This window comes from Simochromis diagramma, unplaced genomic scaffold (genome assembly GCF_900408965.1).
Source record: "Simochromis diagramma unplaced genomic scaffold, fSimDia1.1 OVJJ01000293.1, whole genome shotgun sequence".
Taxonomy (NCBI): Eukaryota; Metazoa; Chordata; class Actinopteri; order Cichliformes; family Cichlidae; genus Simochromis; species Simochromis diagramma.
In genome coordinates this window covers 12271492-12296367 of record NW_024386801.1, presented here as the reverse complement: position 1 = coordinate 12296367, position 24876 = coordinate 12271492, and the positions used below count along the sequence as shown (strand labels likewise).

At 42.7% G+C, this 24876-nt stretch overlaps 1 protein-coding gene across 5 annotated transcripts in view; it reads left to right on the top strand.

Moving 5' to 3' along the window:
- The window catches only part of syt7a (synaptotagmin VIIa), a 98802-nt gene that overhangs the window by 38728 nt on the left and 35198 nt on the right, over window positions 1–24876 (top strand). The window contains exons 2-5 of one of the 5 annotated variants that reach the window (XM_040025920.1): window positions 11573–11652; window positions 13050–16656; window positions 18875–19291; window positions 24476–24613. In XM_040025920.1, the coding sequence (XP_039881854.1) occupies window positions 15992–16656; window positions 18875–19291; window positions 24476–24613 (1220 nt within the window). In that variant the 5' untranslated portion in view covers window positions 11573–11652; window positions 13050–15991. Of the gene's footprint in view, window positions 1–11572; window positions 16657–18874; window positions 19292–24475; window positions 24614–24876 lie in introns of those variants that run through there. The other 4 variants (XM_040025922.1, XR_005695016.1, XM_040025921.1 and 1 more) reach the window with 4 other exon arrangements.

The window sequence follows — 24876 nt, the reverse complement described above, 5'->3', positions numbered from 1 at the left end:
ATGGCTAAGACAGTTCGCTTACAATCCGATCAATATTGTCGCTAAAAGCAAACAGCTGAAAGTAATCCACATCCACTTTAACATGAATTCTAATGAGGTGCTGTTGATGAAAGGGTTGTTGAGTCCATCTGACAGCCTGTATGAGTACATTAGATGAAATAGGCTGATAAACACTGTAGTAGGGTACTAATTAACCTCCTAAATATGACCATCTCAGCATTTCTAAAGAGTGCTGATACAGCGTCAGCACCAGTCCACTCGATGGGAAGAACCAGATCAAAAAGACTGACCTCTGACAGGGGGCATGTCATCGTGATTATGTGGTATGAAATGTGATTGATTAAAGGAAGGCAACCACTCTTTAGACAGCACGAGCAGTATGGGCTGGTGGCACTTTGGCTGACTGATTCTTTTTTTTATTTTTTTATATTCACATGCCTCTAAAGTTAATTGGTTTCAGGTTCATCCTGTGCTTGTACAACCGAGGAACACGGGTCACCTATTTCACATTTATTGTTGGCTCCAACTCCTATTTATTTGAGCTCACCATCACGCTGCTGTTAAACTTACTGGTCCACAGATGGCAGAATTTGGCACTGCAACAGGCTCCACACACCACATGTCTCACTACATAATATCATTTGTATCGCCAGCAAGGTGACTGTATCTAGATTACTTCTTGATGCCATTACAACATATAGGGAGGAAATGATCTGTGCTGAAATGCAACAGAGGTACAACACAGGCTTTCTATTGTTTGCTTCAGTGGAACATCACATTATATTTGATATTCCACTTTAAAGTAAATGGAGCAGTGAATGACTCCCAGTTTTCTGCTGTGGATGGAGGTAGTTCTGCTGCCACTACCTTGGAAAGTCCCTTAGGTCCTCTCCAGAGCACTGCTGTAAATGGATCTTATTTCCATCCTGTTATAGTGCTGTGCAGCAGCCACAGAGGAGCAGGGGGCTGGGATAGGGGGCTGGGCTAGGGAGCCGATCTTTAGGCCTTATGACCCTGTGTGGGCAACTGTCCTCACACCACAGTTATTATAGTTGTTTTTTTTATAGTTTTTATTTGTATTGTTTTCAGGAGCTTATTTCTAGCACTATGTTGGATATGTTATCATCTATAAAACAGAAAGCTTTTTTCTTCTTCTTGCAAATGTCATGCTTTCTAACAATAGCAAGAATAAAGAAGAAGGCAGCCAATATCACTGATTTATTTTAATTGGACCTGGCTTTGATTTAATTAAAAAAAATGGGGTAATTTTACATTACAATCAGGCTTTTAAGCTAATATTTGATTTGTGAAAAGAAGGCTAAGAGGAATACACTCACCTCCCCTTTTTTAGGTTTACCTGTTCACATGCTTGTTAATGCCAGTGGCATGGCAGCAACTCAGTGCATTTATACATTTAGACAAGGTCAAGATGGGCTGGTCTGAGTATTTCAGAAAATGATGACCTGCTGGGATTTTCCCACACCAACATCTCTACAGAGAAAATGTTCAGTGAGCAGCAGATCTCTGGGCAAAAATACCTTGTCGATGACAGAGGTCAGAGGAAAATGGCCAGACTGCTCCAAGCTGAAAGGAAGCTAACAGGAACTCAACTCTCTTGTTATAAAGGTTTGCAGAAGAGCATCTCTGAAATCATAGCACGTCAAGTCATGAAGCAGATTGGCTACAGCCACAGCAGACCACACTGGGCACCAATGACTACAATTCATACAGGTGCAAAAAAACAAAATAAAATATTGAATATTGAAAAGAAAAATGTCCTGATATGATGAGGACATTAATTAGATATTAATTGGTCCTTTAACATTCAGATGGTAGGGTCAGAATTAGGCAAAAACAGCATGAAAGCATGGATCCATCCTGCCTTATAGAAACTGTGCAGGCTGGTCATTGTCTAATGGTGTGCAATATATTTTCATGGCTCACTCTGGGTCCCTGAGTGGAAACTACCTGAGTACTGTTGCTGACCATGCCAAGACCGTGTACCCATCTTCTTAAAATAACACACCATGTCACAAAGCTCAGATAATCTCAAGCTAGTTTCTTGAACATAGCAGTACTCTAATGGCCTCCAGTCACCAGATCTCAATCCAGTAAAGCACCTTTGTGGAGGTGTTTCCAGCCCCTTGTTTAATCTATGCAATGAAGAATTAAGATAGTTCTGAAGGAATACATATCTGTACCTAATCGTGTCTGGTAAGCCTACATCTTCAACCAAATTCAAGATCTCAGTCATTACGTTAAACCCTCCATTATGTTTTGTCATAATGCCAATAAATATGGAGCCAAATCCAGGATTCAGGGACAAGAAACAAATGAACAGTATATTTGGACAGGAAAGTTGCCTCCTTACAGGAGCTTGGAGGGGAGAGTATGGGGTGGAAAATGGGCAGGCAGATTAGAAACTGGAAAGCATTTTTCCCTCAGCAGGAGGAAACCAGCATGAGAGCGCAGGTGAACCGAGTTTGAAGGAGTGGTCCAGAAACTTTCCACAGGGCAAGGAAATTCAGAGACGTGTTTCCAGCTGTCTTCGCACCAGGCAACTCACCAGAGAAACAGAACAGAAAGCAAGGTTAGGAATTTTACAAAGAAAGGAACCATGAGAAACCACTACAAACCCTGATTACCACCAACGAAGAGGCAACAATTCCGCTTGAGCCGGTCTTTAATACTGCATCCTTGATGAGCTGATGAGAAACAGGTGCACAAGCTCCAGAAAACTAGAAAAAGAAGCCTACTGTTCCACCTGAGAGGTGCCAGGAAACCAGGTCTGACATGAGGGTATTTGGCAAGAGGAAAATAGGTATTATAATACTGTGCCATTAATTTATGAAGGCTAAAAAAAAACTTCCCAGGCTCATATAAACAACAAGTCTAAATTGACAAACCTAAAAAACTGTGCCTCAGACACAGGATGACCATCTCATTGAAGATACCAATTTGCGTATTTATGTTTTTTTCTTATCTGTGCATCTTACACTGTTTACATCAGAGCGTGTGCTTTTGTGCGTGTGTGTGCTGTGGCGGGGGGTTATACAGAGTGACATTAAGATGTTAATTAAGGCCTTTGTAGTCTTTGGACCACTTATTTTGAGAAAAATGTCAGCTGCACACTGGTGTGAAACCACATTAAACGCAGACGGTTGATGTACAAAATAATTAAGTGTGACTGAGATGAATGGCGGTCATTTGCATTGATGAGAAACTTGTTATTGGTTAAACAGCGCACTTGGACGAAGCACAAAAACTGCTAATCTTGTTCAAAATCATTTTCCCACGTTAATCTTATCGTCTTCAAAATGCCTATTTTGTATATGGGGCTAACAACAATGAAGGCTTGGCAGCTATATAATCTGTTCTTCTAACATAAATTGCGCTACAAAAGGTTTCCGCATCCTCACTTAGCTGGAGCTCTTTATCTCTGTTATTTTCCGTGGCAGCGCCGTATTGCCTGAAAGCATGAGTAGAGTGCACATACAGTATAATTTGCTTTATCACAGTAACTTCCAACTAAGCCCTGTTATTTTAAATACCTGCAATATATGGTATGATACAAAATCACACAGGCTTTTGTTTTTTTTTATTCACATGATACTGTCATTAGGAAAAAAGCTCTCAGCATTCGATCATTTGATGCTCATTTTATCTAAAGCCACCACGGGCCAGTCCATGTCTAAAACTCTAATTTTTGATATTTCTGAGTGTACTCTTTGACAGTGTCAGCTTTCATAAAAACAAATGTTTGCCTGAAGCTTCACGTGTCAGTTGCGAGTGGGCCCATGCCACTTTCGCTTATGATTCATAGGTTAATAGACAAGACATTTTGGGCGAGTGTTGCTTTCGGTGTTTTAGAGCTGGCAACCAGTGCAGTGGGTTTTTATTTAAAAAGTCCTCATGTGCAGTCATCCTGAAGCCTCCTTCTTGCTTAGCTCTCTGTTATTTAAGCCCCCTGGAAGTATTACAAATTGAATGCTTCTCCTTAGACTTCCTGTTTGCTCATGGCTGTTTATAAACTCGCTGGCATCAATTAATATTTTTTTTAATATTTGCTTTTTTTAGTCAAGTAATTATTCTGTGCTCTTCCATCCTGACAACTAAAGGAAGTACAGACGATAATGCAGTGATGAGCTCGTGCGTTGAGAAGCTGAGGACTGTCAGCGGGGGCTTGTGTTGTAGGTGTTGGGAGAGATTTTGAGATATCAGAGGTGATGCAGCTAACATCTGTTTGGGCAGCAGTGGCTGTTTGGCATTCAGAAACTCTCCGCCTGCTCCTGTGAGCCCTGTGCTGTTTGATCCATGACATAGTTGTGAGTGAGGTTGAGATTGGACCTGACCACAGTCGCAGCCTGATTCAGTCCCTGTTGGGCTTGTATCAACAACATTCGGCACTTTGCTTGCATTAAGTGGGTGTCAGGAGTTCACAGTCGTTAATGGGATGATAGTAATTACATTCATCGGAGGAGGGGGGAGATGTGAAAATTGATAATTGCAGAATTTCAAAAGGAGAATTGTCACAATCATCGGGAAAATTACAGTAACTGCACAGTATGTAAACGTTTGGATTCTTGACCTGTCACGTTCAATGACGGAAAGCGGTGTCGGTTCTTTCTGTGTCTTATCTTTCCGCCATTACATACTTCTTCATGTCAGAAAATACTACAGGTACACATACGTATATAAAAATGTTTTGACAAATGCTAAAAACTCAGTGATCACTTGATGATTTAGCAGCAGACGACCATTTTAATAGTGCACTCCTCTCTAATTATGGTGTGATGTGGGTAATATTGAGTGAGCATGTAGACTCTTGCTGCCTGCTAATTCACAGCAAACAAACACAGCTGGGTGTTGGAAGGCAGTGCACTGCCAGCAGAGACAGAGAAAGTGGTAGTTTCACTCAGTCTCCTCTCATGTGTTCCTTCAAGAAAACCCTCAGCTTTACCCTGGGCAGTCCAGCATCAAGCCTTTGTTCACTCGTCTGCGCTCACTTATCTGATTGAGCAAATACAGAAAACAAAGAGAATCGGCAAGTTAATAAGTAGTAGTTAATAATTCAGAATAGCCTGTACAGTCTTAATTCGCTCTGTTTTAGACAAAAATAAGACAAAAGAAGACGTAGCTTACTGAACAACAAGAAACAGCAAGTCTTACAAATTAGATGAGAAAACTCAGTTTTGGGTAAGGTGGCTAATTAAAAGGAGTATGGTAGAGTCAACATCAAGTCAACGCTCTCTTACAAAACAAGAAGTATTGATCAGATTATATCAATGACAAAAGTAAATACATGTGTCTATGTTTGTGTGTGTGTGGGCTGAATTAGTTTGTTGGTCATGTAGCTCAGACACTGTCTCTCTGGAGACAGCTGGCAAATTACACTATATTGCCAAAAGTATTCACTCAGCCAATCAAATTATTGAATTCAGGTGTGCCAATCCCTTCCATGGATACAGGTCTATGAAATCAAGCACCTAGGCGTTAGACTGCTTCTACAAACATTTGTGAAAGAATAGGTCACTCTAAAATCACAAAGTGGGGTCAGCAGATGCAGAGGTGCATAGAGGTCGCCAACTTTCTGCAGAGTCAATCGCTACAGACCTCCAAAGTTCACGTGGCTATTAGATTAGCTGAAGGACAGTGTGTAGACTGTGTATTCTTCATGGAATGGGTTTCCATGGCCAAGCAGCTGCATCTAAGTCTTACATCACTAAGCGAAATGCACAGCGTCGGATGCAGTGGTGTAAAGGATGTTACCACTGGACTCACTGGCAAGCAGTGGAGATGTGTTTTCTGGAGTGACGAATCACACTTCTCCGTCTGGCAGTCAGATGGAGTAATCTGATTTTGGTGGTTTCCAGGGCAACGGTACTTGTCTGACTGCATTGTGCCAAAGTTTGGTGGAGCGGGGATTATAGTGTTGTGGTTGTTTTTCAGGAGTTGGGCTCAGCCCCTTAGTTCCAGTGAAAGGAACTCTTAATGCTTCAGCATACCAAGACATTTCACGCTCCCAACTTTGTGGGAACAGTTTGGAGATGGTCTCTTCCTGTTTCAACATAAGTGCACACCCATGCACAAAGCAAAATCAAACCTTTTTTGCAAGTCTGGAGTGGAAGAACTTGACTGGCCTGCACAGAGTCCTGACCTCAACCTGCCAGAACACCTTTGGGATGAATTACAGCAGACTGCAAGCCAGGGTTATCCAACATCAGCGTCTGAGCTCACAAATTAGCTTCTGGAAGAGAGGTGAAAATTCACATAAACACTCTCCTAAACCTTGTGGAAAGCCTTCACAGAAGAGTTGAATTGGTTAAAGCTGCAAACCCATATTTATTTAACCATTATTTATACGGGTATTCTGATTTAGACTCAATATCTCATTTACAAATGACCTGTTTCAGATGGCATAGTAAAATTACAACAGTAAAAAAAGCAACAATAGAAAAGCTTAAATTGTCTAATGTTTACATGGCCATATCACTATATTGAACCCTGAATATTGTATCATATAAAAACTTCTTCTTCTCCAAAAAAGGGCATCCAGCGAGTTTTCAAGACATGATGAAGCATGAAAGACTACATGTCTAGAATGAATGGTTAGCCAATAGTTGACATATTTGCTGGTTTTCCTTAATAAATTTCCCCAAATTTAATAAGTGACAGCTCAAAAACTAAAAAGATTGAAAGCCTTAGGGCTATAGATAAGAGTTACTTGGAACATTTTTGAAATTTTAATAAGCTTGCTTAGCCTTGCTAACCCCACCCAGAGAGAAAACCACAGCAAATACTTACGATCGACGAATGAATAACAGCATCAGAAAAAGGAGCCAATGGCAGTGATTCTATTAAACCTGTTGTAAAGCTTTTAAATTCCAATTTTGCAATATTTAATGCAACAGAAATGAATCATCCACATGAAGGTTATAAAAAGGGCAGCTCTTCATCAGGAATGAAAAACAAACTGAGGCATCCATTATTGAGATGCAGTATTTTGCTAATGTCACCTGACCTGACTCAATTTATTTTTTCCACTCACTCAAATTTAAACACATTATTTTGGCCTGATTTAAAGAACTCACTGTCTTCTTATCCTTAGAGTGGCTTGCTTTAGTCCTTGATAAAAAAAAGACCTCCAAACATGGCTTCAACAAAATTATGTTTTATTTGCACAATTGAGGGGACAAACTGCCAGGCGCTTGCATAATCTGCAGCAACATAAAGTGGCACAATAAAACTTAAAAGCACAATGCATCCAAAAAACTCAGGATTTAGGGCCCGCTGTCACTCTTGAACTCTTTTGCAGGCATTTAAATGATATATATTGCAAAATGACGTTTCCATCAGTAAAGTTTATGAACACATTACTAAAACTAATTGAGACAGCTGAGAGAAGCCAGAGCTGATAAAGAACAAGACATTGCCTATTTATTCAACCAAAAGTATTATTTTGCTTTCAATGCTGATTATGTAATATTTGAAAATGTTTGCTAATTGCCTAATTACTCTTTTTTTTGGAGAGCCTTGGGTTCTTAGTTCCACTACGTCCTGCTCTACAGCCCTTCTATATTCCAATAATTTAATTTGTAACCTGCTCTGCTGCAGTTTGATTGTTAAAACGTATTAGTGGATTGTTTTTTTTCTTCTAAGTGGAGCCTCAGTGGAATTTGGGTATCTTTTATAATTGCTTCATCATAAGAGTTGGAACTATTATGAAGTAATGGCACAGAGCCAGACGCCACCCAATACTATGATCGTTGTAAACTCCCTGCCATTAAAGAAGACAAAAAACACTTTTTTTTCAGCCGCCATTTGAAATATTGACTTCATTTTCTTCATTATTTCTCGTCTCATGTCTGTGCCGTTGTATTCATCACTATTTTTGTAGCCTCCACACCTCCCATGAAAGCAGAAGCAGAGTGTTTGCCATCCATTCTTGTGAATGAGCCGAAGGAAGAGTGAAGAGGAGATGGATTTGAAGCCGTGCATGTGTGTGTGCACGTGCACGGAAAGACAGATGTGTGTTTGTCACTCAGTGCCCACTGCAGAGTGTTCGACTCTTTCCTTGTTTTCACATCCAACCCGCTCGGGACTATCTGTCACTCATTGCTTCACTCAGTTCACTATTTGCACCTGTCCCCCCTCCTCCCATCTCTTTGTCTCTCACGCTGTTCTGCACCGCCTTTGTTTTCTCTCCTTTCTGGTAGCATCTTCTGTTTCTTTTCTTTTTTTTTTTCAAATTTGATTTCTATTTTCAGCCCTCAGCCCTCTTCCTGTACTGGACTCTCACTCATCATCTGTGTCTTCCCACCTTCCTGAAAATTTCACGATAGCGTTGAATGATGCATGAGTTTCCTTTGATAGTTTGTCCTCGCTTCACAGAAGTACAGACAGTTCTGCCTTCCCAGAAATGATCGTTCAAGAATACTGTGTTTGCCTATGTGCAAGTATTTGTATAGGGAATGGTGTAAGAAATCATAATCGCTGGTTTTAGGTCTCTAGCCAGCATGTCATATCAAAAATGTGCTTTAAAAGTTCATGAATAGGCTGAGGACATGTGCTCAGTGCAGCTCTGTGTCTATAATAACAGCTACATACACCTCTTGTATGCAGCTGTTCAGCGAGTCATCCTGTCAGATCAGTCTTTATTTATTTGGGGACCTTTCCAATTTAGGTTAGCGCTGATTATACAATAGGCGAGTGGCTTTGTTTCACTGTGTGCAATGGATATTATCAGCAGAGCTGTGTGGGCTTTATCATTTTTTCTCAGCAGTGTTATTGTCAACACTGGCTTTGTAACTAGTTCAACAGGATCCAAAGCCACAGTGTCAGTCTGCCTGCTGGGATTCAGTATATAGATTCTGACACATTTGCATTTCCATATAGACTCGCTTTGTCTGAGCATCGATCATGTAGAAGTGAGTCAGTCCAGAGGCAGTCAGAATATGTGGTTGATTTTTCCTTTGTGTTTTCTCTACATGTTATTAAGATCAAAATTATGATTAGTTTTGTTATTAAAGCAAATGTGATTTCAAAATGACGTGGAAAAATACACTCACCAACCACTTTTAGATCTAGATTTGATCTACCATGGTAGTACTGGGTGCAGGACCCCCTTTTGCTTTCAGAACTGCCTTATTTCTTCATGGCATAGAGTTAACAGGTGCTGGAAACATTCCTATGTTGACACGATAACATCACATAGATTTGGGGAATGCATACCCATGATGATAATCTTCCTTTACTGATTGGATTGTGATCTGGTGACTATGGACTGATTTGAGTACAGTGTACACACCGTCACGTTCAAGAAACCAGTTTGAGAAGATCTGAGCTCTTTGGCATAGTGTGCTGTCTTCAGGAGATGGGCCCACTGTGGTCATAAAGGGATGGACATGGTCAGTAGCAATACTCAGGTAGGTTACGGCATTCAAAAGATGCTCAGTTTGTACTAATGGATCCAAAGTTCTGCCAAGAAAATATCTTCCAAACCAACAGACCACCACCAGCTTGAAATGTTGTTACGAGGCTGGACTGATCCGTGCTTTCATGCTGTTTACAGCACATTCTAACCCTGCCATCTGAACTGTTGCAGCACAAATGGAAACTCGCAAGACCAGACAACAATTTTCCGATCTTCTAGTGTTTTTGTAGTTGTTGGTGCCCAGTGTGGTCTGCTGCTGCTGTAGCCAACCTGCTTCAAGGTTCAATGTGCTATCAGAGATGATCTTCTACAAACCTTTGTAACAAGTGATTATTTGAGCTATGGTTGCCTTCCTATCAGCTCGAAGCAGTTTGGCCATTCTCCTCTGACCTCTGATGTCAACAAGACATTTTTGTTAGGATGCCTGGGTCGTTCACCCAGTGTTTTTGAGTTTATTATATTATTTATCATTTCTATTCTTTGGTTTCTTTGTTAGAGTTCTGTCTTATGGTTTATGTCTCTGTGTAATCCTTGCTGTCTCCCCTGTCTGCTATATCCCCGTGTCCAGTCAGTGTCTGTGTCTGCCCTGGTCCCACGTCTCTGTTCCCTCTGTTGTAGTGCCTGCCTGTGAGTCTGTCTGTAATTTCGCGTCTCTGTGTTATGTTTCCTGTTTTACTTTGAAAGTCTGTCTCATGTAAATGCGTCTGGTTTTGCTTCCTTTGTCTCGTTAGGCCTGATTTGCCCCAGCTGTGTTTCCCTCCTGTTACCCATTCCCTGATTGCTCCCTCTGTGTATTTAAGCCCTGTGTTTCTCTGTGTCGTGATCTGCCGTTTACCATGCTGTGTGTTCTGTCTGCTTGCCTGAGTTTATTTGGAGGCTCAGTTTTGTTACCTTTTTGAGTTCACCTTTTGCCTCTGAGCTTCTGTGCTTTGGGTCCACCATTCCTGCCTGCTCACAGCCCTCAGATAACAATTTTCACCCAGAGATCTGCTGCTCACTGACTATTTTCTCTTTTTTGGGAGATTATCTGTAAACCCTGGAGATGGCTGTCTGGGAAAATCCCAGTAGATAAATGCTCAGACCAGCCCATCTGAAACCAAGAACTATGTCACATTCAAAGTCACTTCAATCACCTTTCTTCCTCATTCTAATGCTTAGTGTGATCTTCAGCAGGACGTCGACTTTACTTGCCTAAATGCACCGTGTTGCTGCTTTGTAATTAGCTGGGCTAATCTAGCTACCAGATTCTGGCTTTTCATGGCTACTAGAGCGAAATGTAACAAGGAGATAGGAGAATCCTATCCATCCTATCCTCAATGTGTATCAGAGCACCACTTTCAGAGTTGCATTCACTGTATTTTGTGGGATAGGGACTTTTCAGACTGATCTCCCCCCTTATTCCACTTCCAGCAAAGTGTCAATAGAGCTTACCTTCAGTATGACATATGTGAAACACCTTTAGTTGAAATGAGCTTTTCCAGAAGAATGCCCACAGCCGACCTTACTTTTTGGTTACTGCAGGTCATGTGCTAGCTATTTGAAATAAGGCTTTTGCAGGACTTTCAAGAGGCTTCTCTGCAACACCCAGCAGATTACCTTCAACAGGCAATTGCCATGTAAATTTTTAGGGTGGTGCGGATGATAGTCATAGTCAGGAATGGTTCTTCACTGCAGATTTGATTTGACTTTGATTAGTGTAATCAGTAGACCAAGAAGTAAAGGACCAATGGCACGGTGTTCCTGAGATAACAGGAGACGCATTCGCACTTGAAATTAGTACAGCAAAACCACAGCTTCAAAGGACAAATCTAAGCTAACCTTTTGTTTCTCTGCTTTCTGTCATCCCCTCCCTCCGCTTGGCTCAAGGGGGAGACGCATAAGCCAGGAGTGGAAACAACAGACACTCCAGTCTCATAGTCATAGTCAGAAATGGCTCTTCACTGCAGATATGATTTGACTTTGATTAGTGTAATCAGGAGACCGTGAGGTAAAGGACTGATGACACAGTGTTCCTGAGATAACAGGAGAGGCATTTACATTTCATTTTAGGACTGAAAAAAACACGGCTTCAAAAGGAGAAATCTAAGCTAACCTTTGGTTTTTATTATTTTTCTGTCATCCCCCTGCTCTTGGCTCAAGGGGAAGAGGAATAAGCCAGGAGTGGAAACAGCAGACACTCCAGACTCGGCACGTGGGCGAGGGGAGAAGAAAGCCATCAAGTAAGTGCCTGGTAACTGGTATGGGTAGAAAAATCTGGTGATAATGAAGTCCATTTGGTTCAGCTTCAAGTCCCTCGATGTACACTACACAAAAAAAAGAAAGAGAGCCCACGTTGTTCTATCCTGAAGAGGGCAATCTCTACAAGAGCATGTTCAGGAGGCATTAAATGAAAGGTTAGTGATTTAATCAGTAAAGATTAAATCTGCATTATCTTACCTGTGAAGCTTTTGGCTGGACGAGTCTGCTCCTGCACTTATCTTATTGGATGTAAGACAGGTCTCCTTTAAGTGCCGCACATCTGCATCACTTAAGATGGTTCAGGGTCAAGTAAAACAAGCGGGGACTCGAGCATTCACAGTGAAATGCTCAGGAGGATGTGTTTTTTCTAACATTTCTTGCAGGGCTCAAACTAGTATTAAGGTATTTTCTGTTCTTGATAAAACAAGGCCATAGGTCAGTACCAGAAAATGTCAGAATCATAATTCAGAGTATTCCACTTTATTCCACAAAATGCCTCTGTTAACCTGCTCATCACTTCTTTTCTCCTGTAGCCTGATTTCGCTCCAGCTTATTTTTCCGTGTGTGCGCCGTGTTTTTATTTTCCGTTTGAACGGTTTTGAGCACTAAAGACGAGCTTCTGTGAATGTATTCTGACTTGGGTTGTTTTAAACTCTTAATTTCTTGCATTTTCTCTCTCACTGGCTCCAGCAGCATCGCTGTGCTCTGTTGATCATTTCAGCTTTGAACTCCTTCTCTTTGTGTATCGCCTTTCTCTCCTGCTCTGTCCCCGCGCTGCAGCTCTGACCACTGCTGTGTGATTTGTATGACATCAGTGATTCTGCTCACCTTTTTCTCCCCTTCTATGACTGTCTGCAGTTTACCTCTCTGCCTTCTGTCTCATGTGTTCACGCTTTCTCACTGCTCACGCGAAGGACGGGGGCCAGACTTCTTAATGTTTACTCAAATGTCTCTCATCAGTGGTACCATGCTTAATGAACAGAATGTAATCACATGCTGTATGTATTCATCAGAGTATAATTCTTCTCTTGCTCTATCTCCTTTTTTTTCTGTCTCTGTGTCTTTGCTACAGTACATTGCTATGAAAAGCTTTAAGTGAATGCCTTTTTCCTCCAGGCTGCTGTTTTTTTTTAAATTTATTTATTTACTTTTCAGTCACACCACTATGGTGGCTTGTTTACTTCATATAGAAAGATAGAAATGAATCTGGACTTGTTTTGTTTCAAACTCCCATTTGACGCAGCTCTAAGAACAACCCTCTTCTTCAAACCGACCTTGCATCGTCTCCAAAACGAGGAGCGGCTGTTGGGAATGGTTGGTTGGTGCCGAGGCTGTCCATAGTTGTGTTGCTCTGACCTGTCTCTCTCTCTGGCCACAGTGATCTAGACAGAGACTTTTGGAATAACAATGACAGCAGCACAGTGCAGCAGAGGTGGAGCTCCTATCCGCCCAAGGAGTTCGTACTAAACATTTCTCCCTATGCCCCATATGGAGATCCGCGCCTCACGCTCAAGTGAGTCTTGGTCCAAAGCTGGTAAGAGACTTTCCCCTGAGCAGGGCTGTAATGAGGCAGGGGCAGTGCCACTCCAGTTTCCTTTCCTTTCCTTTCCTTTCCTTTCCCTTCCACCGTCCCTGTTTCCTAGTTGTCTAGTCGCCACTGCTAGTCAATCATCAAATTGAACTGCTCGATGTGGCTGTTATCACGCATGACAGCTTATTAAATTCACCTACTTTTGTAATCTCCATTATGTCTCTGTTCCTTAGGCCCACATTTTCTTATGAATAACTGGGGCTGTTTAGCCAAAGGCCTTTTTTAAAAAAAGCCATAATCCATAAATGTCACAGTGTTGCATAAAATACAGGCTGCACATTTTAAGACCTGTTTTTTTTGTTGTTGTTCTTGTTTAATCTAATTTCCACCATCAATAGTAATCCATCCAATGCTAGCACACCCGAGGGCACAAAGGGTTAGTAATGATTACTCATAATCTGCCTGGGAAATGTGAGTGAGGGAAATGCCATACATGCACATTTCAGCATCCCGCAATGGCTGTTCGACTCCGACTGCAGCACAGCGGCGTAAACCCTGCAGGCTAATTTCTGCTGCTTCTCCTCACATCTTGTCACCTTTAAATGAACACAGAGGCGCATGTTCAGATGCCCCCCTACTCCCTACAGCCCTGCCGCTAAACACTAACTCCTGACCTCTAACCTCTCTCCCATGGAGTGTAACCATGGAGACGGACAACCCTCGTAGTTCCCCTTAGCAAAAAAAAGGAAAAAAAGAAAAGAAAAGAGATGTGTATACTTTAATCACCTTCTCTGTCATCTCCGTCTCCTTTTCCTTGTGTTCGCTAAAAATTGCTGGTTGCTGTTGTTGTTGCCGTGGCGGTGGAGGGTTGACCGTTACACCAGGTTGCAGTTTTGTGCCAGTGTTCGCCTGCCGTTTACATCCATCTGTGGCTTCTTTCTGAATCCCATCAGTATAAAATCTAACATGTGCTGCTACTAACACTGAAATACTTGAACTGCATCTGTTGTTTATCTTTTTGGAAGTCATGGTAACACTGCTTTTCCTTACTGCAATGAAAGCTCTTTTTTATTTATTTATTTTTCCATCCACTAGGCACTTGATTCCAATAAAGCATTGGCAAGGCCATGCCCCTGTGGGCACTGAGAGAGCTCACAGTTTAGACACCCTGCTACCAGGCATATGTCTGATAAAGTGTTTAATAACTGGTCATCTTTACCAGACCTAGCCATTGAGGAGTGCGTGTTAAAAAAATGCCTGGAGAAAGGAGGCAGCAATGTGTTTATGAACACAGTGGCTATATGCATTTGCGTCTGAAAAATGCCTTAAGATGATGGCTGCTGATCTCAAATTGCCACACGATAGACCCTCATCTTCGTTTCTTTAGAAGTTCACCTTCAGTTCATTTCAATTTTACTTACAGTGTATAGCGCAAATTCAATTCAACCCAAACTATCTTTTAAAGGTTTTTCTTGATTGCCCTTATAGACGTCTTTTCAGCTGGACTAGTTTTCACGGAACATAAACAGATGAACTTTTGACTTCAGTAATGGTTAAATAGGCTGTTTTCAATAACGTGTGAGCCAGTTTAAAATCAAAAGCAAACACTCAATTAGAAGCTGAATAAATTATGAACTTATTTCTCCCAAGGAGAGATGGGTTGACCTTGTGACATCAACCAATAATATGCCTCTAAAGCCAACAGACAGCTGGGAAATCATTTCCTGTTTGAAACTCTCTTGAGATCAGCAGCTTTCAGTCTCTGTAATGACGCTGAGCTTCATTTATCAAACAGGTTTCCTATCCAGCAGGATCGCTCTCAGTGTTTAAGGATTTATTGGATTTGAAGTTCAATTCTATCGTTTAAAAAAATAAAACTATACATTTTATGTCAGGAGCAGTCAGCAGCCACCATAATATCTTAGAAAAGTGGCTGTAGTCTGTTGATATCTTTCAAATTTATGAAGTCAAGCTTAGGGAGTGACTTTAATTAGACTCAATATTTTATCTATCTGGTGGCTTTAAAAAACGGCCAAATAATATGCGGCTTTACTTCTTTTTTTTAAATCTCTTAAGCTTTCACTGTAGTTCAGTCAGAAACAGGATTGATGTCTAAAAGCTTTATACATCTGTGAATACTCTGATTCATAGCCCCACTTATTGATGTTTTCCTCCTGTTAATGAAAAGTAAAGGCGTCCCCCTTGTGCTCAGTTCGATAAATGAGGCTCATGTCTCCTGTGTTGACCGTTGCTCCAGCAGTGTCATCTATGTTGTTGTTGTGATTGATGACTTATCCACCAGCGCTGTCAGGTCAATTGGTCAGAGTTTCATGTGAAAGGTGACCTTTAAACGGGCACGGTGCAAGTTTCGCACCTCCTGTACCCACGTGGACTCACTGTGTTTTCATTACCTCATATATTTTGTCTTTAAGAGCAGGAGGACCTTGCATATTAATGAAATGTAGTCATGTCACCAGAGGGCACTAATGTTCTTTATTTTTGATCGTCAATGCTTTCACTGTAGGCATGACATGCCTTAATATGAACACACTGATTAATCACTGTATCTGTAGCCATTGTCATCTGATTGCCCTCCCGGTAATTTCGACTGTGGAGTTTGAAGAATTTCACTAATTTCTGAGTAATGTTACATACTCTAAATGAAATATGAGACATTGAGATCAGGACCAGATGCACTTAACAGCTTCGGATGAAACACACAAACAGAACTCATTCTCTAAGCTGCTGCAGTGAATATAATGCCATAAAAAGTAGCACATCTCAACTCAATGACTAGTGTCTGCACACTGTTGCTGCCAGTTAGAGTTTTGGTCCTCCAGGCCCAAAGCTGGGACTTTTTGCTGGTTTTCCATCCTCCACAGGCTCCCAGTAAATTCCTCTCCTCCTCCCCCTCGTCCTCCTCCTCCTCCTCCTTCATTCTGTTCTCCTTGCCCCATTCCCTGCTTTTCTCCTCAATAGGTTCCAAACCTTTTTTATCCACCTGCCTCTCACTTGGCCTGGAAAATAGGCCTGCCCCTTCACACAGTCTACTGATCTGTCTCACCACCTCAGCCCTGTGGTTGCTCAATCTATTTCCCTGTGTGCGTGTGTGTGTTTGTGTGTGTGTGTGTGTGTGTGTGTGTGTGTGTGTGTGTGTTTGTGTGTCTGTGTCTGTGTCTCTCTCTCACACTCTTTGGTCTTTTTCTCCTCTGCCTGTCGTTATTCTCCTCCCTCTATACCCTCTGTCTGCCATGGGATCCCTTTGCACCCTGTCTCTTTCTCTTAGTGGGGCAGTGTCAGGGGGTCAGAAGGGGGCGGCAACTGGCCATGGGGATACTGGGGGGGGTCCTTATCGCAGTGACAGCGTGAAGAGCATGGTGGCAGAGGGAGTGAAGGCCGGGAGGTGGCAGACCGTCCAGGGCCACATGCAGTCTGGAGGACTGAGACCCAGCAAGTGAGTTCGGAACCCGAGCCGAAAAAGCAAACATTTCAGTCGCCGTGCAGCAGAATAAACACCTTTCCACGGCACGACATTTATTCTTACAAGTTCACGCCTTGAATGAATCCATTCAAAATAGAAACAGGGAGAGCGAGGTCAAGTTCAGCAGGGGAGGAAGGTGCAGCTTCGATGACAGCGTGATGTAAGCGTGTGGGCACAGCGCAAGGTGTGAGTGCTAGGGAATGTAAACCTCATCATGAGAAGATAACAATAGTTCCTCGAGCTGTATCACACTGACTCAGGCCTCCAGCTGACACATGCAGAACGGCTGCACAGTACAGCTTTGTGCACAGAAATAGTCTCATTTTCGCACACTAACTGAAATAATGCACCACACGCTGGCAGCCCCCCCACCCTCACCTCCCTTTAATTAAAATTTAGGCTGAAAGACGAACTGTGTGTTGGTCACTGACTGTCTGTACCCACCAGCCATGACGCATGACATCACTGGGGGTCTATATTCAGTGTGCTGCAAAAGACGCAGCTAACTTTCGGTACTTTGTGATTTTTGCACCTCCCTTTGGCACTCCATGTGTGGGACTTCTTCCTCCACAACACATTTACGCTCATCACTTCCTCACTCCTCGTTCCCTCCTTCTCTCCTCTTCTCATCTTTCATTTTGCCCCTGTCTATAATTGGATTCTATTTTCAGGCCGCTGTAAGTGTCTATGTCTCTTGTGTTTGTGTCTCGCACCCCATTTTCTCCTCCATCGTCACCCTCTTCTCTTTTCGTTGCCATCTCCCTCTCCCTTTTTCCTCTTACCAGCTAAAGCCACTCTACATGTTCTCTCTTTTATTTTTTCCCTTGTTCTGCCCTCAAAACATTGAACTCTTGCAACACCTTTCACTGACCTTTTTATCCTTTTATTCGTGACTGTTAAATGTGATGTGTGTCGTGCTAAAAGCTTTATGCAAAACTGTGTTAGGTGAAGTAATGCAATGCGGAGTAAACTGCCCCTAACTGATGTGAATAGCTCTCTCATGACCTAATTCTGGTAGTCTGGGTTACACAGCGATCTGAGAAAGAGGAGGATATATTTAGGGAGTAGAATAAACTAGAAAAAAAAGATGATGACATGTTTGTGACAATAGAACTGACAAAATATACAGTAGCAACGAAGTATGTATAACATACACATGCAAATACGATCATATATGATGTGTGACACATCTTTATGTTGTTTGTGACATTTTAGGAAAGACAGTGAGCCAATTAAACAGCATTTATTAAGGGGAGGAGTGAAAAATGAGAGGCTGGCAGAGGGAGGGAGTCGTGCTGTAGAACTTGGTTGGCTGTTCGGATGTCTCTAGAGGTGCGCCGCATATTTAAAAGACGAAAAAGACTTAGAGAGAAAGGAGGAGAGTCTGTCAGGGATGGGAAAAAGTTGACTGACGAGTAGAGGAAATGGTGATCTCTCATCAGACCAAAAAACCCTCGCTGACGAGGCCAGGAAGCTGCAAAGCCGCGACCCATCCGTCTCGACGCGGTCACGTGGCACAGAGCCGTTCCACGCCCGTGCGGACAGTGCACATCCGACCGCTGGCACCACGAAACACACCCTCATGCAAACAGCACGCTCAAACCTCGCGGACGTACAGGGTGCACACACGTCTGACTCAGACGCACAAGACTACCTCACAGTCTACACACTGCTGCCCGGCGCAGCCCCATGAGCAGTACACAGCACACAGCGATCACTCAGGCTGCACCTTCTACTGCTATTTCTGCTACTGCTGTTACTGCTGCTGCCTCACGTTGCTCTCTTTCTCTCTCCTCCTCCTCCTGTCTCCACCTCCCAACACTCCTCCCTCTTCCTCTTTGTCCTCTAATACCACTCTTCCGCCTTCCTCGTCCTCCATCCGTCCATCATCAACTTCCTGTTTGGATGAACTTTCCTGTATTTACCCTGATGTCAACCTGACTTCTCCTGCTGTGCCTCCCTACTGCCCTGTGCCACCTTGTCTCATCCCTGATGATTCTTTGCTTTTCTTCTTCATCTCATCACCTGACATCACCACTCCTGACCAACTCACCTCCTGCCACGGCTCCTCTTCTAAATCTTCTCATTCCTCTTCTACCTCTGACTCCTCTGCCCCTCGTCATCATCCTATTCTGTGCCGGCCGTGGCCTTCTTCACGCTCTCTTTCCTCCCTGCTCCTCTGCCCTCCCAGCTTTGGGGATCCAGTCTTATCCTATGCTTCCACTTTGGAGCACTTACCCTCCGGGCCGGCCCGGCCTCGGACGCTGCTGCGCCAGCAGAGCCTTCAGCAGCCTCTCATCCACCCGTCAGGCCCTGGTCTCTGCCATCCCCCCACCACATCCCAGAGCTTGGGACAATTACACACTGCACCTGGACAGCCTGGGGGAGGCGGGGGTGCTGGGAGAGGAGAGGGAGGTGGCAACAGTGGTGAGGGTGGGGATGCAGGTACACGAGGTGGTCCCCGGGGTGCACGGGGCGGTGCAGCAGCGGCAGGTGCGTCTCGCTATAGGGGAGGTGGAGCAGGAGGGCGCTCGCGTGCCAACCCGGGCAGCTGGGATTACATGATGGACCAGATCCGGAATCGTGGGCTGGATGTCAAGTCCTTCCTGTGAGTCTCTATAACTCTTCATTCATGCTTTAAACTAGCGTCACTCTGCTCAGGCCTCTGTCTAAGTGTATTACAGTATACGCTAGGTCTTTCAGAGTTATTGTGTGCATTTGTGTTCTTTACTGCTTAAGACTTAGTGCCATTGAATAAAATTGCTTCTAATACATCAGTAAATAAGTAATAACTTAATCTGCTTTTACCTTTATGAAATATTGTTCTCTGCCTTTTCCCTTCAGGTTTTTTCTTTCAGTCTGCATCTGATATCCAGGGAAGGATATTACTTCTGTCTGTCAAAATTTGTACAGTGCGCGTCTATATAAGCGTATGTATAAGTGTGTGTGAAACTGTGAGTTTCAGAGTCGAGTTTAATCATTGCTTTCACTGCAACTTGTGGTAAATCTGACTGCTGACAAGGAGGTAGTCTCTCTTTCTATATGTACATTTACAAAGGCAATTCAGACAATGTTAGAGCTGATCATGCTAATGAAGCTTAATGGAGATGAGGAGACAAGAAATTGGCTTGGATGAAAACTCTCTTGATCATGCTAATAAGGGGTACAGTTATGAATGTAAATAGCACCTTTTCTCTTTTTTTGCTGTTATGTATACTATGTGGCTCTGCAGGACACGGATCAGTGTATGTCTTTACCAAGTCATCCACCCACTTATACTAAAAATACATAGTACATATTATTTATTGGGTACATATAGTAACTCGATATGGCTCCTGAAAATCCTAGAATAATGTGTCTTCTGATCATGTAGGCACAATATTTCACCCCTCGGTTGTAACAAATTAAAAGCTTTTTATTGTGCAGTTTGTTAGAAAACTATTATTCTAAATTTAGACTGAATGCCATGTGCAAGAAAAAATAGCAAGGAGGTATGACATATTGGAGGCCATTTCGCTCCCATTCTGTGGCAAAATTGTTAAATGTTTACGCTGCATGCTCTGCTAAACAGTAACATCTGTTTGGATGGCATTCAGCCTGTCTGCTGCAATTGTGGTTACAGGACAGCGCTGCTGGTGCTGGTTCAGAACATTCAGAATTTGGTCTCATTAAAAAAGTCACAATATATTTTACATTCACTCCTTCTCACCCAATTAGATCATGCTATTTCTGAGCCACCCTTTGGATAGCTGTTAAATATCTGGTTTTGGAGACACACCAGTGGGCCTAATCCATGTTTCATGAGTGTTTGCAGCTAAAATGGCACCTTCTTTTTCTTTCATCATCTCTGTATAACTGCTGGTTGTGCTGCCAGCCTGCTCACGTGTGCGGGACCGTGTGTACATCACACAGCCCACATGTCACTGCAACACTATAAGAACAGGGGTTAAGGAGCTGTGTGTAGATTTGTGTTAACCCTGAAGCATTGATCTTATGTCACCGGGCCCATTTCCTCTACAACATATTGGTACTTGGGGGGGGGGGGGGGGGGGGGGGGGGGGTGAGTGATGAAGGGATGAGCAAGGACACTGCCAAAGTAACATGTGTTTAATGTTGACTGAATCAGTTTTACACTAGCCTTTCATCATCTGTTTCTTTCTTCTTTAAAAAAAAAAAACATGTTATAAAGCCTCTCTGGTGTTTCAGTATAACACTAGCTAACGGAGCACCAGCAACGTAGCACATGCAGGCACCAAGGTCACTGAGAATATTGCTCGTAATAGTCAGCTATAGGACTCATCGTTGCTAATGTGAGATTGAGGTCATTGTCGTTGTATCTACTTTGCTGCAACAGGAACACCTCCTATGGTTGATGACAGAGCGGTCTGGTAATAGACGTGACCCATTGTTCAAACCGGTTAATTTCAATCTTGGCCAGAATCCTTGTCCTGATGAATCATTGCTGAAGGAATGCGTTGATGTCATTGACACAGATAGTTGACTTTTGGAGCCATTTGACCACATGGCTTTTTTGTTGCTTTAAATCGATCGTTTATCCCAGTGTCTATAATGTCTTTTCTAAATGGTCTCTCTCCTTCCCAGTGCTCAATGGCTCAAGCAAAGTGCTTTAACAATATTGCCCATACAGTACTTAAAAGTGATGAGAGTAGAGAGATCCAATAAACATCATACCTACAGTATCTACAGTATTACTGCATAGACCATGTTATATTATTCAGTGGTTCTCAATGAGGAGTACAGGTTAATTCTGCTGATAGTTTGAAATATTATGACAGGGACTCTTAGCTTTGTATGCCTGGACTGCAATATTTATATCAGAACCACTATAGATAAAAGAAGACTGTATACTCGCTAGCCACTTTATTAGAGGCACCTTGGATTGGATTGGTCATTATTGAAATAACATTTTTTTTAATGTGATTATAAAATAACTTTTAAAATACTGAACATTTTTATTGGAAAAATACATCCAGAGCCACCTTATTAGGTATACGTTGGTAGTACTGGGTTGGACCTCGTTTTGACTCCAGAGCTGTCTTAATTCCACTTGGAATAGTTTCAACAAGATGCTAGAAACATTCCTCAGAGATTTTGGTGAATGCAGATTTGTCGGCTGCTCATCCATGATGTGAATCTCTAGTTTCACTGCATGCCAAACATACTCTACCGGATTGAGATCTGGTGACTGTGGAGTACAGTGAACTCATTGTCATGTTCAAAAAACCAGTTTGAGATGTTCTGAGCTTTGCCACAACTTGCTGGAAACAGCCTCAGAATAATGGGATGGACATGATCAGCAACAATACTCAGGCAGCCTGGGGTGGTTAAACAATACTCAGTTGGTACTAAGGGGCCCAAAGTGTGCCAAGAAAATATGCCCCACACTTTTACACCACCAGCAGCCTGAGTTAGTGATACAAGGCAGAATGGATCCATGCTGAATGTTGTTTAAATTCTGATCCTACCGACTGAATATTGCAGCCTGAGTTTCCTGTTTTTAGCTGACAGGAGTGGCGCCTGGTAAGGTCTTCTGCTGCTGTGAGGTCATCTGCTTTATGGGCCCTCTGCACGCCGTAGATAAAACAATTGGTTATTTGAGTTGTGCTTGATTTCCAATCAGCTCAAAGCAGCCTGGCCATTCTCCTTTACGCATGACATCAACAAGGCATTTTAAGACACTAACTGGATTTTTCTGTTTTTCAGATCTTTCTCTATAAACATTAGAGATGGTTGTGTAGGAAAACCCAGTAGATTGGCAGTTTCCAGCCCATCTGGCTCCAACAACTATGAAATATTAAAAGTCACCTTCTTCCCCATTCTGATGCTTGGTTTGAGCTTTCAGTAGGAGGTCTCTATGATATCTAAACGCCTGATGGGGTTGCTGCCACGTGATTGGCTGATTAGACATTTGTGTTTATGAGACGTTTAACAGATGTACCTAATGAGGTGGTCAGTGAGTGTTTATTTGGGAGGATAAATTCCATCTAGGATGCCCCCGCCCTTCCACTTGTACGAGACTAGCAGCAAGACCCCCATACAGAACTGAGCAAGCATGACATTAAGTCAGGCAAAGTATAAAAAGGAGGATTTAGGAGGAGGTGGGATGCAAAGTGGCTTGGACTTCTGCAGCAAACGTAAGCAAGGTAAAGCAACTTAAATAATGTTCTCTAAGTTAGATCTGCTAGTATGACAGATATAGCAAAGGCACTGGCTGATGTGGGCACACTTTGAGCTACCACGGTGTATCGTGAATTACAAAAACAATCAGAGGCGAGTATCACCAGATAACGAGGTACCTCAGTGGATCTGAATAGAATAATCTAGAATAACTGATTCAAATATATTCAATATATTCATATTGAGTGAGCTGTGACACCAGAATGCAAAATGTTTAAGCTGAGTGTATATAAAACTAGCAAGAAAAAAGGCAGAGAGGTTGAAGCAGACAAAATAATAGTTATTATAGAAATAGAAATGAAAAAAAAATAGCAGTAAAAGGAACTGATACATTTAGCCAGCAGTAATGAATATATGAATTGAAATCACTGCAATGAAAAGGACTATGAATACAGTTGCTGGAAAAATGAATACACGTGTGACAGATGGTGTCAGGAACTCATGTTAATCTGAAAAGGGTTACTAGACATAAAAGTTTTTAAACTACTGGTGTATAAAAGGGAGATTATTAAACAGACTTTACAGTCCTGCAGTAAAAGCCTTCTACGGTATGCGAGAAAGATGAAATTGTGAAGTTTAGGGTGATATCTCTCTGCGGCTTGGCAGCCCCATATATTTCTTTGCCGAGATATTGTAACACAGCGAGAGGCTTAAGCTATAGAACCGTGGGTGTGGATGACAGGAAGGAGGCAGTGATGAGGAGTCAGAGAATTAAGTGCATAGGGGTGAGGGGGGATATGGTGGGTGAGGGGGGTGGGGTAAAAAAAAAAAGGGCGAAAAAGGGTGGGGGGGATTTGGTGAGAATCTGTAGCACAGTAGAGATGATGAAATGAGAAGAGTGCAGCAGTGAGAGAGCCGTGACCCAGAAAACGACACACACCGTGCACCTCAAGATACTGTATCGCTCAAATAGAAACAATTAGTCCAGATCTTCTTAATGAGGCTTAATTAAATCTTAACTCTGGAGAAAGACGCCTCGCATGTTCAGTGGGAAAGGTGAATGTGGAGGAAAAGCAGGAGGCAGGTGAAATCACTAGATAAATGACAGTGTGTGTGTTGGGGGGGGGTAGTGTTTTTTGCCTGTGTGACGTGTGTGTGCGCGCACCTGTAGACACCTTATACATGCGTGGAAGCTGACGTGCAAACTCCTGAATATCACATCCATTAACAATCATTACCCAGAGTTTCCTGATGTATTTGCTGTCCGACGGCCTGTACCCGCTCCCGTTGAAATCATTCGATTTTTATCAGTTTGGCCTTTCAGTTTAAGGTGTCCTCTTAATATCCTTCCCTGGACTGTGCGCTTACTTTGTGGGGTTTTATGTGGAGTTGCAGAGTTCCTCTTTTATGGCCATTTTCTCCGTCGCCGCTTCTGCTGTTTGCTCTCGTATGATCTGTTGTTGTTTTCTCTGCCTCTGAATTTTCAGCCCTCGCTGTCACCTAAAATGACCTCTCCTTTTTCCTCTCTCTCCCTGCACCTCGCCTTTCTTTATGCTCGAACCTTTTGCATCTGTTCTCTTTTTCCTTGCCTCTCTGTCTCTCTACCTCTGTTTCTATCTATTTTATTTTATTTTATTTTTTTATGGGGAGCCAGTGAAGGAAAGCTGGTGGTCCTGGCTTTGGCCATTGGTGTGGCAGAGCAAGATGACTTTGCCAATATCCCTGACCTGCAGGAAACAGCGCAGGCAGCACCACCGCCACCAGCCAATCAGGAACCGCCCCCTGAGAAGAGGTACCAGACAATGTACTAGAGCGCTTGTTCTGTGTGTGTGTGCTTGTGTGTGAGAGAGAAAATTGGCTGCAAATGAAAGGATGTGAAGGATATGCTATTGAAGAAAAATGAGAGGTGATTTCAGAATCTAGGTAGAGGAGGGTAGTTTTGTTTGTCAGTGTTTTTGGTGAGTCACTGCGTTTAAGTCTATTGTGTCATAGACCTGCGCCTGAAATAGCACCAGAGCTCAACATACTGCTACAGAAATAAAAATGAGCACTAAC